This window comes from Panthera uncia, assembly GCF_023721935.1.
Source record: "Panthera uncia isolate 11264 chromosome A3 unlocalized genomic scaffold, Puncia_PCG_1.0 HiC_scaffold_11, whole genome shotgun sequence".
NCBI classification, from domain to species: domain Eukaryota; kingdom Metazoa; phylum Chordata; class Mammalia; order Carnivora; family Felidae; genus Panthera; species Panthera uncia.
The window spans coordinates 4,385,863-4,401,994 of NW_026057578.1; the positions used below are offsets into that span (position 1 = coordinate 4,385,863).

At 44.4% G+C, this 16,132-nt stretch overlaps 1 protein-coding gene, 1 long non-coding RNA gene and 1 pseudogene across 8 annotated transcripts in view; 1 reads left to right on the top strand and 2 right to left on the bottom strand.

The window, feature by feature from the left end:
* Positions 1-568: 568 nt before the first annotated feature.
* LOC125936355 (phosphorylated adapter RNA export protein-like) lies at positions 569-9,963 on the bottom strand (annotated as a pseudogene).
* Positions 9,964-10,313: 350 nt separating this feature from the next.
* Positions 10,314-16,132, bottom strand: part of GNAS (GNAS complex locus) — a 54,822-nt gene continuing 49,003 nt past the window's right edge. For 5 of the 7 annotated variants that reach the window (XM_049650551.1, XM_049650550.1, XM_049650548.1 and 2 more), the window contains 8 exons: positions 15,377-15,474; positions 12,183-12,237; positions 11,991-12,064; positions 11,817-11,875; positions 11,590-11,710; positions 11,310-11,440; positions 10,927-10,994; positions 10,314-10,700 (listed from right to left, as the gene is read on the bottom strand). In XM_049650551.1, the coding sequence (XP_049506508.1) occupies positions 10,554-10,700; positions 10,927-10,994; positions 11,310-11,440; positions 11,590-11,710; positions 11,817-11,875; positions 11,991-12,064; positions 12,183-12,237; positions 15,377-15,474 (753 nt within the window). In that variant the 3' untranslated portion in view covers positions 10,314-10,553. The other 2 variants (XM_049650553.1, XM_049650554.1) reach the window with 2 other exon arrangements.
* On the top strand, positions 10,929-15,669 carry LOC125936453 (uncharacterized). The gene is made up of 2 exons (XR_007462021.1): positions 10,929-11,017; positions 15,246-15,669. It is a non-coding gene; the product is annotated as an uncharacterized LOC125936453 (long non-coding RNA).

The window sequence follows — 16,132 nt, forward strand, 5'->3', positions numbered from 1 at the left end:
ATTAGTAACAACACATACAACAGATTGAGAAATTAAATCCTCTGCTATATACTTTTAAGTATTTTGTCAGACTTGAGAAATGTTTCTGTCAATAACATTCATTTCCCCACAAATGCAATTCTTTTTTAAACAAGAAAACAGTTCTTTCTCTCCAGATTTTTATGTTTATCAGTGCAAAGTGAAACAAAGCAATCTCAGTAGAAATGGCTTATTACAATGTTATTTTAGAAAGGCTTATGCTTCAAAATGTACTGAAAGATACCCAGTCCAAATCGTGAGAATCATCAACCTTGATGGCTTCTCTGCGGCCACCTTTGTCTCTCCCCGGCCTCCCAGGGGCTTGTCAAGAGAGGCCAGCCCCAGGGGCGCCTGGGTGGCTCAGTCGGTTAAGCAAGCGTCTGACTTCAGCTCAGGTCATCATCTCGCAGTCTATGAGTTCGAGCCCCGCGTCGAGCTCTGTGCCGGCAGCTCAGAGCCTGGAGCCCTGCTTTGGATTCTGCGTCTCCCTCTCTCTCTGCCCCTCCCCTGCTTGCGCGCTCTCTCTCTCTCTCTCTCTCTCTCTCTCTCTCTCTCTCTCAAAAATAAACATTAAAAAGAGAGAGAGAGGCCAGCCCCTCATTCATATCACTTGCAGAAGTTTCTCGTCATGTCTTGTCAACTTGTTGAACATCTAGATTCTTAAATAGTTTGTTTCATCTTTTTTTCCCCCAACGCTTGTGTTCCTCTCTTCCGAGCAGCCTTTTTATGTTTATACTCCTTTTGATTTCCAGCGCAGAACACGTCCTTAATTTGTTCCTCATCGACACTGGGAATGGGTTTCAGGAGATTCAGGAAAACGCCACCTGGTCTTCAACCAGCGTGCATTGTGGAAAGGCCGCCATTGAGGCGACTTCAGCAGTTTCCATCAGAAGTTCAGCTGACCCTTTGTTCCCCAGTCAGCCTCACTGCTTATCAGATCTCTCTTTGGTTTCTGCAACCTGAATGAAATTTCATCAGCCACTTTCTCTTGCAGATCGTCCTCTGCGATCTCCTACCGGCCTTGATAGTTCATTTCTAGTCTGTCCCCCAGACTCTCTTTAACGGGTTGTTTCTGTGTGAGATGACCTTGCCCATTTTCCTCTTCCTTTGACCCCCTCCTTTTTTTTGCCACCGTGCATATATTCATCTACATGTTTGTCTCATTCTTTTGTGTATGTTCTTGAGATTTCCTCTTAAGTTTCTTAGCAAGCAAGTAGTTGTAGGTCTCTGATTGTCTGCCTCTGACAGTAGCAGTCTCCGTTCCCAAGATACCAAGTTCGGTGGCCACTGCATCTTGAGTCTATTCTTGTAGCATAGCACCCCCTGTGTCGTTAACCTTCTTTCCTCCAGGAACAGCTGGTTTCTGGCTTCTGAGGCCAAACTGAAAAGGCCTCTGGTGTGGGAGGAGAGTTAAAACATTTCTGTCGCTGGGGCGCCTGGGGGGCTCAGTCGGTTGAGCGACCGACTTCGGCTCAGGTCACGATCTCGCGGTTTGTGGGTTCGGGCCCCGCGTCGGGCTCTGTGCTGACGGCTCGGAGCCTGGAGCCGGCTTCCGATTCTGTGTCTCCCTCTCTGCCCCTCCCTTTCTCATGCTCTGTCTCTCTCTCTCTTTCTGTCAAAAATAAATAAACGTTAAAAAATTTAACAAAAAAATTAACTTCCTCTTTGGATAGTTTGTTGTTCGTGTAGAGAAACGTGGCTAATTTTTATGTGTTGATTTTTAATTTTGCAAGTTTGCTGAATTCATTTATTCTAACAGTTTTTGTTTTTGAGTCTTTAGAGTCTTCCACATATGCGAATCCAGTCACCTGCAAACAGAGATACGTCTGCTTCTTCCTTTCCAATTTGAATGACTTCTTTTTCTTGTCTAATTGTTCTGGCTACAATTTCCAGTACTATGTTGAATAGAAGTGGCAAGAGTTAGCATTCTTGCCTTGTACTGGATCTTGGAGGACAAAGCTTTGAGTTTCCCCCCATTGATTATGGTATTAGCTGTGGACTTTTTTCATATTGACCTTTACCGGGTTGAGGTGAGTTCCTTCTGTACCTATTTTGTTGAGAGTTTTTCTCGTGAGTGGATATTGAACTTTGTCAAATGTTTTTCTGCATCAGTTGAGATGCTCATGTAATTTTTTATCCTTCATTTTGTTAATGTATTGTATCACATTGATTGATTGGCATATATTGAATTATCTTTGCATCTTAAAGGGCTAAATCCCACTGGGTCATGGTGTATGATACTTTCAATGTGCTGTTAAGTTTGGTTTGTTAGTATTTCACTGAGGATTTCTGCATCTGTGTTCATCAGAGATACTGGCTGTAGTTTTCTTTTCTTGTGGTATCTTTATCTGGCTTTGGTGTCAGGATGATACTGGGTTCATAAAATGAGTTTGGATGTCTTCCCTCTTTCTCTGTTATTTTGGAATGTTTGGTAGAATTCACCCATGAAGCCATCTGGTCCTGGGCTTTTCTTTGTTGGGAGAGTTTTGATTACTGATACAGTCTCCTGCATTGTTATTGGTTTGTTCAGGCTTTCTGTTTCTTCTTACTCAGTTTTGGTAGGTTATATGTTTCAAAGAATTTATCTGCTTCTGCGTTATCCAGTTTGTTGGCATAGAATTGTTCATAATATTCCCTTATAACTCTTATTTCTTTTTTTTTTTTTTAAAATTTTTAATGTTTATTATTGAGAGACCAGAGAGACAGACAGAGCACGGGAGGGACAGAGAGAGGGGGAGACACAGACTCCGAAGCAGGCTCCAGGCTCCAGGCTCCGGGCTGTCAGCACAGAGCCGGACGCGGGGCTCGAACTCACGAATCACGAGATCATGACCTGAGCCGAAGTCGGATGCTTAACTGACTGAGCCACCCAGGTGCCCCCATTTCTGATTTTTTAAATTTGAGTCTTTTCTCTTTAAAAAAAAAAAAAATTATTTTTAAGCAATTTCTGCACCCAAGTTGGGACTCAAACCCAGGACCTCAAGATCAAAAGTCACTTTCTCCACAGACTGAGCCAGCCACATGCTCCCGAGTCTTCTCCCTTTTTTTCTTAGCCTGGCTAAGGGTTTGTTGCTTTTGTTTATCTTCTCAAAGAACCAACTTCTGGGATTTCTTTCCTGTTGTTTTTATATTTGATATATGTTTGCCCATATCTTATTATTTCCTTTCTTTTGCTAGCTTTATGCTTAGTTTGTTTTCTCTAGTTCCTTGAGGTGTAAAGTCAGGTTGTTTATTTTGAGATCTTTCCTCTTGTTAATGTAGGTGTTGATCACTATAAACGTCCCCCTTAGTACTCTGTTCGCTGCATCCCTTAGGTTTTGGTGTGTTGTATCTTCATTTTTGTCTGTCTCAAGGTACTTCGAAAATTCCCCTCGGGGTGCCTGGCTGGCTCAGTTGGTGGAGCACGTGACTCTTGGTCTCAGGGTTGTGGGTTCGAGCTCCATGTTGGGTGTAGACGTTACTTAAAAAGAAAATCTGGGCCACCTGACCTGGGTGGCTCAATTGGCTAGGCGTCCAGCTCTTGGTTCTGGTACAGGTCATGATCTCGCAGTTTCGTGGGTTTGGTCCCCACATCGGGCTCCGTGCTGGCAGCGTGGAGCCTGCTTGGGGTTCTCTGTCTCCTCCTCTCTCTGTCCCTCCCCCACTTGCACTGTCTCTGTCTCTCCCAAAACAAATCAATAAACCTAAAAAAATTTTTTTTAAAACAAACAATAAATAAAAATCTTAAAATTCCTTTTAATTTCCTCTTTGACCCTAAAGTCATTCAAGAATGTATTGTTGAGTTTCTACATATTTGAATTTTCTCATTTCTTACTGTTACTTAGTGATTTCTAGTTTTATTTCATTTTGGATGGGAAAGACACTTAGAATAATTTTGGTCTTCTTAAATTTGTGACCTAACGTTGATTTATCCTGTTCCTGCTCAGAAGAAAGTTCTGTATATATCTGTTAGGTCCACTTGGTCGATAGTATTGTTCATGTCAGCTGTTTATTGACTTCCTGTCTGGATGTTCCATCCATTGTTGAAAGACTACTGATTTTTCATGTTGGTCTCATAAACCTGTTCTTTCCTACATTCTTACTTTTTAGTAATTTTTCTGTGGATTTTTTTGGGGGGACTCATGATAACTTACATCATTTGCAGTGAAAGATAAAAATAGAAGTTTTACTTCTTTCTTTCGAGTTCTCAAGCCTTTAATTGCTTTCTTTTGTCTAGTTGAATTAGCGTGTATTTCCAATACAATGATAAATAGTAGGGCAATATGGCATCCTTGTCTTTTTGTTTCTTGTTCCTGACATTAGAGGTTCCTGCTTGTTCCTGCTTTTAGAGGTTTCTCATTAAGTAAAATGTTGGTTTGGGGAGAAAAAAATTTTATAGATATTTAATATGTCTATAGTAATTGGTTGCATAATCAATTATTAATATAAATAATATAGTTAAATATAATTAATATATTTATAATATTTAGTATATTAATATATAAAACATGTAGGAGATAAAGTATATTTTAGGTACTATATATGCACATATACGGTGTACTATGTATATTATACAGAGATAGTTATATATATATATAGAATATATATATGTTATATATATATATGTTTTATATATATATATATATATATATATATAGTATACATGTAGTCATTACATTAAGAAGGCACCCATTGATTACTGTTTTATTGGATTTCCAAAAATATAAATGGGTATTAAATTTTGGCACATATTGCTGTTCTGCTAATATTGAACCAACCTTGCATTTGTAGAATACATCTCCCCTAGGCATGATGTATTATTATTTTTTTTTAATTTTTTTACGTTTATTTATTTTTGATAGAGACAGAGCATAAGTGGGGGAGGGGCAGAGAGAGAAGGAGACACAGAATCCGAAGCAGGCTCCAGGCTCTGAGCTGTCAGCACAGAGCCTGACATGGGGCTTGAACTCACAAACCATGAGATCGTGACCTGAGCCAAAGTCGGATGCCCAACCGACTGAGACACTCAGGCGCCCCAGGATGTATTATTTTTTAAGTGTAATATTGGATTCTGTTTGCTTCTATTTTAAGATTTTCACACTGATACCATAAGTGAGATTGGTCTATAATTTTATTTTCGGATGCAGTGTTTGGCATGTTCTAGAATCCATGTTATACTTGCTTTACAATAATAACTTTGAAATTTTCCTTTGGTTATACTCTGGAATAATTTAAGCAGCATTAGAATTATTTGATCTTGAACGGTTTCGTAGAATTCTCTGTGAAACGACCTGGGTCTGGTGCCTTCTTCCTTTCTCTCACTTCAAAGTATACATTTGTTAAGTATGCAGACTGAAATCTGCACGAATCATAGGTGTATAGCTCAATCAATTTTCTCACAGTTGTTTAATCAGCAGTTAGGTCTACAAACAGATGCCCCCAAAGCCTCCCTCATGTTTCCTTCCACTCACTGCCTCCCCACTCCAGCAAGAGCCCCGAACCTTCTTGTCATGGTGCTTCACTAGGCTCTGTATTATGGTAACTGATTTGCTTAGAATTAGTTAATTAATTAATTAATTTATTTAGTCTCCCCTGGGGTCAGTTTTGAGATACATTGTTTTTTCTGGACAACCATCTATTTCATCTAGGCTTTCAAACTGATTTACATAGAATTCTACAAATTAATCTCTTATGATTTGAAAGTTTCTTCCTGTCTTCTTCCCCAATCCTTAAAAACTGCAGGAACTCGATATATCTTTCTAGATGTTCCTTCAAGGTCTGTGCCACAGAAAATTATCAATCGTGTGTGTGTGTGTGTGTGTGTGTGTGTGTGTGTGATATTGTTATTAAATATATATTTTTCTGTCTGCCCAGCTACCTAGCTACTTATCTAGCCATCTAACTATCTTGCTATCCAGGCATCTGTATTTCACATGGTGGAGAAAATGGAAGGGCAGCTACAAAGCATTTGCATTCCTGATAAAAGAGGGAGTCGGCTGGGCTGTCTGTCCCTGTCCTCTCTGCCTTGGGCTAAGATGTGATACCTCCTTGTGAGCCTGAGAGAGAAGCCAAGAGAATCGTGGAGGCCTCAGCCTGCCATTGATGAGCTGCTTAAATAACATCAGAAACCACCCTCAGAATTCTTCAGGATTCTTGTGAAGTGAGTTACAAGCCTCTTTCCATCCGTGCCACTCCAGGTCAGGGGTCTGTTATGTGCAGCCGGACACATTCTTAACCGATACAGAGGATAAATGAGACAAAACCAGAAAACTTGAGTTGTTCATAGTATATGAGTGTTTAATTAAGCACAGAAAGATTATCACAGAGACACCAAATCCCCTAACTCTAAAATAGGAACCTGGGTAGCAATCCCTCAAATTAAGTGCTTACTGCAGTGGCGTTTTTAGTGTAACTGTTGTTAAAAGCATAATTTGCATAAATTATTCAGAGTGTTTTAGATATCACTTTTCACAATTTTGTACAGTGGGGTACAGATTGGGTACATCTTGTACAGATGATAGGACGCATCCTCAGAGGGTTTCAAAGAGATTAAATGAGATAGTCCACAAAAAGGGCCTAGGACAGCATTTAATCCCATGGTAAAGTAACCCATAAGTGTTAATTATAATGTGTTTTTTTTTTTTTTTTTAGTTTTTTATTTATTTAAATAATCGCTACACCCAATGTGGGCTTGAACTCATGACCCCAAGATCAAGAAATGCGTGCTCCACCGACCGAGCCAGCCAGATGCCCCAATCATAATGCTTTAATAATCAATATTAATATAAAATACCGATGTTAGCTACTCATATATGGATGGCTAGCCCCTTCTCATCTTTTGCATTCCCATAAGAAAAGTCACCTCCCTCGAGAGGCCCTCTCTGGCTATTCTACCTCAAGTGGAATCCCTCCCAAATACTTCCCATTCCCCATTGCCCCAGTCTTGTCGTTAGCTCAGAGATGTTGTCACCATCTGGAATTCTTTTGATTATTTATTTAGTAAATGTATGCCTCCCCTGATAGAATAGAAACCCCACGAGAGCAAAACTCTCCGTGGCTGGCTGAGGTCCCACACGGGATCCCCATACATTTGTTGTATAAAGAGATGACCAGATGTCCAAGAAACTATTAGAAGAGAATGCCATTTGACATAGGAGGGTTTTGCAGTGGTGGTCATTTTGGGGGTGTGATTTTGCCCACATTTAAATAAAAATGAAGATGGATAAAGATTACACTCGGGGCGCCTGGGTGGCTCAGTCGGTTGAGCGCCCGACTTCGGCTCAAGTCGTGATCTTGCGGTTCGGGAGTTTGAGCCCCGCGTCGGGCTCTGTGCTGAAGGCTCAGAGCCTGGAGCCTGTTCGGGTTCTGTGTCTCCCTCTCTCTCTGCCCCTCCCCCGTTCATGCTCTGTCTCTCTCTGTCTCAAAAATAAATAAAATATTAAAAAAATAATAAGAAAAAGATTATGCTCAATTCTAGACCCTCCTCATATTAGGCCTTATTGGGGGCTTGGTGGTTTATTACTGTGTTTTTATTTATTCTCTAAAAGGTCTGTGGTTATATATAGTCTATGTACCTTTGGAAAGTGGTATCTAAGACACCGTGAATAACAAAAGTGATACCTAAAACATTGTGATTAACAAACTGTTACCTGTAGAAACAGAGATGTAAAATTCAGCTGAAATTTTAAAAACTAATGGCTACTTGTAATCAAAGATTTAAGTGAAATTCTTCATAATTATTTGGCTTTCTGAAGATCTTAGATTTTAGATTTTAAAGTAGCCCTCTACAAGTTATGTTTGGGGCCAGCTCAGAGGGAAAACAGAAATGGGAATGTTTTAAGTAGAAGGAGTAAGTCCTGAGGAATAGAAGGAACCCTCAGACACATTTGAGTGACCGACAGCGGCCCCACAGCCAACCTCTGAACTGGTGGGAGGGCAGGAGTATGTCCAACGCCACTCTCTGAGGGAACAGGACCCCCTCCCTGCTCCATCACCAACCCATCTGTCCCATGACCACCTGACTGGCTCTGGAATCCAGGAGAGCCCTGCAGGATTTCCCTTTGGGGTCACAAGTCATGGACTCCTGACAGCTGGCATCCTGGAAAGAACAAAGGAGACCTTTCCCTCTTTTTTCTGTATCTTCTAGAAGGACAGTATGGTGTGGTAGTCAAGCAGTGGGGTTTGGCTACCTGAGTTTGAAGCCCATTTTCCCTGTTTACTAGCCATGTTTCTTGTAGCAAGGTGCTTTGGCCTCTCTAGGCCTCTGTTGACTCCTTGGTAAAATGGTGGTGATGGCCAAAACAAGCTCATTGGGCAGTGCTTGGCACATAGTAGGTACTGGATAATTGTGACTTTTATGACCCTCCCTCTGGAGGTCATTATACAGTGTCTGCCAGTGTGGACCAGTGAGGGGGGTAGGGTTCTGGGGTATCATGTTCTTGGTGTAACTGCTCTATGGCCTGAGGATTGGTTTGCTAATTTTGATGGATCTGTGGCTAGTGTTACGGTAATCTTATGTGGATTATTCAGAGAAGGTTCTGGGATTTCTACGGAGGGGGCATACAGGCAGCCATTTTGGAAGAGTCGGTCATCTTGGTGGGCTGTGGTCTTGATGGCTGGTACACAGGTTTTAGTTATGTATTTGGAGTACTTTGGAGGATGATGGGGATTGGTGGGCTGGTCTTTGGCCGTATTTGCATAATCTCTTACGTAGATTGCTGTTAATTTGGGGGAGTGTGTATTAATTTGGGGGGGCTTTTGAGGGTTGTCTTGCGATTAAATCTGCATAGCATACACACAGTTTTTATGTGGATGGAATATTACATAGGAAGCTTTCGAAGGGTTTATGGAAATAGGTTATTTGCTGCTTTCTCTGCCCTCCTTGGGGCTTATATTTTGCTCACTTCTGGTGAGCTATGTATGCTAGAGGATTAATTTGGTTCGGATTAACTCTACCTGGAAAATAAGTGGAGTTTTGGTGTGATTTACAGAATCAACTTAATATTTCATTTGACCAGTTTCAGAGGGTGCGGTGGTTGGTGGTGCAGTTCCTCCCGCTGCTCCAGGAAGCAGTGCCGGGGGGGACCACAAGCTTAAGGGGTGAGCCCGGGGATGAAGATCAAGGGGGCTCCAGTAGACCCCAGGTTCAAGCCACGGTTCATTATAGCTTTAATGAGTTTCACGTGGGGCCTGTGAAGGCTGACCACCCCCACCGCCAACAATGCAACTTTGTCCTGCATTAGGAGACCCCCCATTTTTCCTGATGTTAATTGTGTCTTCTTTTTTAAACTGTATGTTCGCATACTTTGCATTTCTACGACCGTTGATTAGCTTTTAAGAGTATCGTGCTTATTAGGGAAATCAACTCTTTGTTAGAGATCTTCACCCAGTCTCCACCCCATTCATATTTTGTTTCATGTAATCTTCGTATCGTATAGTCCACCCCACCCCCGTGGCTTTTGGATATTAGGTCATGCTTATTAGGCCTTCTGCAAACCAGTATTTTAACTGTAAAAATATCCTTTTTCAAGTACTTGTTTGTATTTAATCATATGATTGAGCCACATAAAATTCCCTGGTGTATGGAACAAGGTAGGGATCCAGCTTAAGTTTCCCCCCAAATGTTTAACCATTTGTTTCAAAACCGTGTCTTTCTATTCGATGGCTCCCGTTCCATCGTGTCCCCAGCTTCGAGGGATAACCGACAGAATCGTAAGATATGTAAAGTGCACGACGGGGTGATTGGCTCCGGGCCCACGTCGCACACCGTCTCACGAGTAACCCCACCTTCCCTCGTGCATCGGCAACACTGACTTCCTCCCATTTCCCCCCACATAACTGAGTCCATATCCTCCAGCTAGCCGGGGAGCCCCAGACCTGACACCCACTTGGGGGAGACTCTAGGTCCAGCAGGCACACCGTGAAGACATGTCCAAGGGAGGTTGATCGAACGGAGGAGGCGGCCATCGATGGTCAAGGCCGAATTCTTTACACGGGCTAATGGTTTTGTGTGGGGCCCGGGCTTGGGTCCAGGGCAGGGGTGGACTTTATCTGCAAATTGTTTTCAGAAACCCACGTTAGGTTAACGACTTCGGATACGTGGTCAAGACCACGAACGAGGGGGCTTTTGCTCGAAACCGTAAATAACTGGCAGGACTCACATCCTTTTGCTCACATTTAATTTTTATTTTGATTTTTTTTAATGCTGCACAAGACAATATTTATTTCATTTATTTCATTTATTTCTTTTATTTCATTTATTTCTTTTATTTCATTATTTCTGTTTGCTGCTGTTATTTTATTCACTGAAAGAGAGAGGGAACTTTTGTGGCCTTTGTTTTTTTTTCTTTTTCTCTGTAGGCCGCCTTAAGCTTTCTAAATTTGGAATATTTAAGCAAGCTGAAGGGAAGAGGGGATTTCGCAAAATCACTTGGGGGGAAAAGGAAAGGCCGCGTTGTTAATCATGCCCTATGGTGGGTGATCAACTGCGTGTACAATTACGTTTCACTCTTAATTAATTGTGCTTAAGGCTTGACTTAAATTTGGGTGTTCCCTTCTTAGAGCAGCTCGTACTGACGAAGGTGCATGCGCTGAATGATGTCACGGCAGTCGTTGAACACACGGCGGATGTTCTCGGTGTCCACGGCGCAGGTGAAGTGGGGATAGCAGTAGTGACGCCCGTCTCCACTGGCAGTGCTGATTCTCTGTGGCGCAAACACAAGACGACGCAGTCAGACCACACCGTCCCCACCGTCGCCCGCGGGGCGCCTACCGCAGACGATCGACCAGCTACCGAGGTTCCGCTAAAGTTCACACCGGTCCTTGGTGAAACCAAAGGGAACTGGAGAGGTCAGTCCCCACACTGAAGTCAGTCAATCCACACCGCTGAGAAAAAGAACGAGAGAGAACCAGAGGAGGGGCTCTACTCACCAGAAATTCATCGCGGATGAAGTACTTGGCCCGGGTCACGCGTGGGTCCTCTCCGGGCTCGGGAGTAGCTACGAAGAACAGAAAAATCGGGGTAAGGTCATTCAGCGAGCAGAGCCAGAGAGCTGGCATCACCGGGGCCCCTTCATTTCTCCATAGGCAAATAGGCAGAAAGAAGCTTCTCTTGCTTCCCCGCAAGCTCCCTTAGAGTCTGGGGGCGGGAACGCAGAGAGGCTTCCTTTCTTCTAGAGGTTGTTCATTGAGGGGACTCTTAAACTCCACTGGCATGAAAACCCTCCGGGAACAGACACGTCCGGCACATTCGTGAGCGTACAGGCCCCGTGAACCCGAGAAGGGCCCGGCCCTCGGCGGGAGGTCGTACGTACCGTCCTCGGGAGTAGTGTAGCGAGCAAATTCTGGAAAGTAGTCCTCAATTTTCGATTTTCCAGCGAGGACTTTCTCAGCGAGCAGGTCTTGCTTGTTGAGGAACAGGATCACGGAGATGGTGCGCAGCCATCTGGCAGAGAGGGTGCAGGTTTAAGGTCCGGGAAAAGGACGCGCTAAGGGGTTGACGCGCTTGCACGGGGCCTGGAGGGGCCTGGAGATCGGGGACAGGACCCCGGGGTGAGAGAACTGGGAGAAGCCGGGGGGCGGGGCACCGCACACCTGTTGTTCCAGATGCTCTTGAAGAGGTTCAGAGCCTCCTGCAGGCGGTTGGTCTGATTGTCCTCCCGAATGACCATGTTGTAGCTGCTGCTGGCCACCACGAAGATAATGGCAGTCACATCTGCGGCCCAAGAAAGCAGAAGCAGTGTGGGTTAGAGGCGAGAATGACCTTTACCGGTCAAGAGAGCGGAGCGTCCCCGGAGCAGAGCTCCTCGCGGCCTGCGTACCGTTGAAGCACTGGATCCATTTGCGGCGCTCGTCACGCTGGCCACCCACGTCGAACATGCTGCAGGAGACAGAGGACACCCGGTCACCCCACAGGGCTGACACCGTCCCGCCACTCTGCTGCTGGCGGGACAGAAGCAAACGCGTCCGTTCTGAGAAGGGGATCGTTCACTTACTGGAAGTTGACTTTGTCCACCTGGAACTTGGTCTCAAAGATTCCAGAAGTCAGGACGCGGCAGCGAAGCAGATCCTAAAAACAAAACCCGGGTCAGTGGATCTCACCAAATCCAACTGGAATATTAACAACCGCCCACTGGGTGCAGAGATCCTGACGAGCTTGGAAAGGGGGCTCCAAGTCCTCTGCATACCTGGTCACTGGGCACGTAGTCGGCCTGCTTGATGACATCGATCTTGTCCAGGAAGCTGGGAGGAAAAGACAGACACACCGGGGTGTTCCAAGAGCTCATGCCGCATTTGCCCGCAAGTCCCGCCTCGCTGTACAGTTAGTTGAGCTCAGTGGAAACGACGGTGTGGTAGTTAGGCGCAGGAAGTCAGTGGGGGCCTTGTCGTTCACGCTTAGGCCTCGATGCCTATGAGGGGTTAGCGCAGGCAGCGTTTAAGGTCAACCTATCTGGCTGGTAGATCTAGGAACCGGGAAAATGGACTCTCGCTGGGGGGGCCCCGGCCTACAGGGAGAGCACGGGACGAGAGCAGGGCTGGCTCTGGTCTCAGTTCCGCGCCTGGCAGCCGGCAGAGGGCCCGAAATCAGGCCTATCTGAGCTTGTGCCGTTGATAAGGACTAAAAATTTAAAATTTTCAAGTTATCTGGCCTTGACTAAAATGACAAGGAATTCAAAAACTGTATGCTGCCCCACTTCATTCCACTTTTTTTGGGTAAAGAGTAAAATGGCACACTTAAAAGCAGCAAGGATTTTCCCCTCCAGGGACTCATGAAAATGAGATTGTTTGAATTACTCAGAATGGGTATCCCTTCCTCCTACTTTTTAAGAATCTCGCTTATTAAAAGAGAACAAAGGAGGCGGACACAAAGGGCCCCTTTCTGCCCTAACCACACCGAACAGGAAATAAGCACACAGTGCCCTTCCTTCTGTTGGGTCCATGAAATACAACACTCCAGATAGGGGACTTTGCGTTTTTCAGAAACCTCACAGCCATCCAGGTTATGGATCTTCCCATGGCAAGGGTCCTGCACAGAAGAGGGGCCCAGAGCCCCAGAGCCCATCATGCACGCTAAGGAGGCTCTCCGTGAGGAGCAGGCAGTGGCCATAACTTTCTTCCCAAAGCAAGGATGGTCCTGCCCGAGTTGCTTCACTGGGCACCATTAGAAAAACTAACTTTGGAAAGATTGGGGTCATTTAATTAATATGGAAAATTAAGTTTAAAACCAGGGGGTTATTTTTTTGGGGGGGGGGAGAGGGAAGGGGGCTTGGAATTTGTTTTAAAAGTGGGCTAATCAGAAAAGAAACTCCCCGAGAGAGAAAAGTCTACTTAACAAAATTCTGTGAGTTTTCTTCCCCCCCTTCCTTTTTACCACTTTAGAGTTAGTCTGGCTTAGAGGATATACTAACTTGCCCAATCAGTCCTACATTAGAGCACCAGTCCAGAAATAGCTCCCCAGCCGCCCTGGCCTCCAGCACGTTGCCATGGCAACAGAACCACAGTTCTATAAATAGATCATCAGCACCAAATCTTGTGAGAGAGACATCTGGAGCGGGGCCAGCCAAACCCCAGCTCAACAAATAAAAATAGGCAGCTTAAGAAATAGTCAAGGTACCCGAATGGCAACCTGAACATAAAGGCAGTTCAACCAGAAACATGCTGGTCAGTGTGCACAGAGGGCTGTTCCAATCATCCCGCCAGGGAAGACATTTTAAAAGTTTTAAGCCATGTTCACTCCACAACCCCCCCCCCCCCCCCCACCGGTTTCCTTAAAACTTTCCATAAACGGTGCAAATGTTGCCATTTTCTGATAAACTTGCAGGAGCAGTTTAACGTTGCTTTAAAAGAAAACTTTTAAATGGTGTGACATAAAAACAAAACAAAACAAAAAAAATGCTGGCTAAATTACTGTTAATGAAACTGTCACGCCCTCCCCCTTCCAGAGCACTGAAAGCTGGGAGGGTTAAACCCTCCTAATCTTGTACCTGTACTTCTGACTTGGATCCAAAATACAAAACGCAAACAATTCCAGGATTTCCATTTGTTTTGAGTTACTATAATTAGCACTTCCAGCTTTCAGTTCAAACTTTTGAGAAAATCAGGGACTTTGTTGAAGAAGTGGTAGGGGGTTGGGGTCACAGGGACTGGCCAAGATGGACTGTTTTTCTGTCCTTGAGAAAATACACAGATTTGCCTGCATACCCAGCCATGAAATAGCCCTCTATGTGACAAGTGGAAATAATCCACTGTGCACTTCCTATGGGAAGGCAGGACCAGGGAAAGATAAATTGATAGGTTTCACAGACCCTACCAAGTGCCTCTGTGATTTGTAGATAACAGGATTCTAGGGAACTTGCTGTTTGTTTGCTGCTACCTCTTCCTGCCTCCTATTTATTCAACTGGTATTCACAATAAATTCCTCAGTAACGCAATTTCAGCTTCTGGTGAGCCAGCCTGGAACCCTGGTCCTGAGTACTTCGTATTTTCTACCTAATAGCAAAGCCATTTCTGAGTTTCAGCTACCTATAGAAGAAAGGTTGAAACCCCACAAATGTCTTTTGCCTCCCCCACCCCCTACCTGCCCGGTCACAAGACACTCCAGCTTCTGAATATTTTAACTGCGACCCCTTAGCATGTTTGTGCAACAGCAGCCAACGAGCAATGTTAAGAATTTTTTTACGGCTCTGACCATCATGCATTTGCTATCTAACATGTACAGGATGAGGGAGGTGGTAAGCTATTTAAAAGGCAACTCTCCAGGTATGTGTTGTCATGTCCACTGGAAGGGGGTACAGAAAAGGACCCCCCCCCCCATAGGGGGAAGCATCCTTGAATCGAAGCCCGGTGTGGATGGATAAGGGTAGGACATGGAATTCAACACAAAACCTAACTCGACTAACTGTAGTCACTTACCTGGTGGCAGAAATAGCAAGGCAACCGCTAGCTACCGAGGAGGGGGGAGGTATGTTTTTGTCCTCACCATTTCCCTTGGTTTTTAAATTATAGCAATAAAATACAACATTTTTACATTATTCAAAGTACGAGAGCTGCCCGCTCTTTCTAAAAGCTTGGAGGTCAATCCAATTAATTACCTCAAGCTAATTAATTCCGAGCGTCACCTTTTTGCAAGTAATTATCATTTTGCTCTAAAAGGCACTAATTGTTTATATAAAATAATGTCGCTGCACTAAAAAAGTGTAATTAAGGGCTTTACAGAACAAATGACTCCAACTAGAACTTTCTAAGTGCAGGTGAGAATGACTGGCTGGCCTCTGTGAACGCAACTCTTCCGCAAAGAACTTGACAAGCGGGAGTAGAGGCTTCTAGCACTTTCTTGAGGCGTGCCCGTCCCATGTGCGGAGGCAGGAGAGAGGTTACTCACTACTGGGCGCAGTCAATCAGCTGGTACTCATTGGAGCGCTCATAGCAGGCACGCACTCCTTCGTCCTCCCACAGAGCCTTGGCGTGCTCGTAGAATTCCTGAGACACACGAGAGAGAGCACCGATGAGCTTGTGCCCAGGCCGTCACCGCGCTGCCCCCCTAACCCCCACACCACGGTCCACTGTGTGACCAGCACGGGGTGGGATTCCCAGTTGAGAGCCAAGTTAACGACTTCATGCTCAAAAGGCTTTTCACTCAATTTGCGAAACGTAATTACAAGCCAGAGTAATTAATTCCTGCTGTCTCTTCTTGTGAATTACGGGTCTTGGGTAGTTTTCCTAGGTGTATTTTTTTTTGGGGGGGCGGGGGGGGGTGCGGGACATAGTCACCTACCGAATAATTTTGCTTCTTTACACAATTGCTTATATGGGAAAGATATACATTAATCTGCATTAGGAGAATATGCCAAGAAATGATTCAGTGTTGTGAAAACAAGATATTTCATTTGTGAGATGTGCTTGGGATGAAGTTCCCTTCCAGGAAAATTTGAATTTTACCAAAAAAGTAATATGGTTGGGAACCACTGGCAAACGTGGCCCTGTCAGTGGCCTGTCCTTTGGGAAGGGTCCTAATGGGAACAAAGGAGCAAATAAACTGTGTCATTTTAAATTGCAATCGGTTATGATTCACGTGTCATTTGAACACATTTTTAATTCTATGGGGGCAGTCTTCCCTTACAAGGCAAGAGAGGGTTTT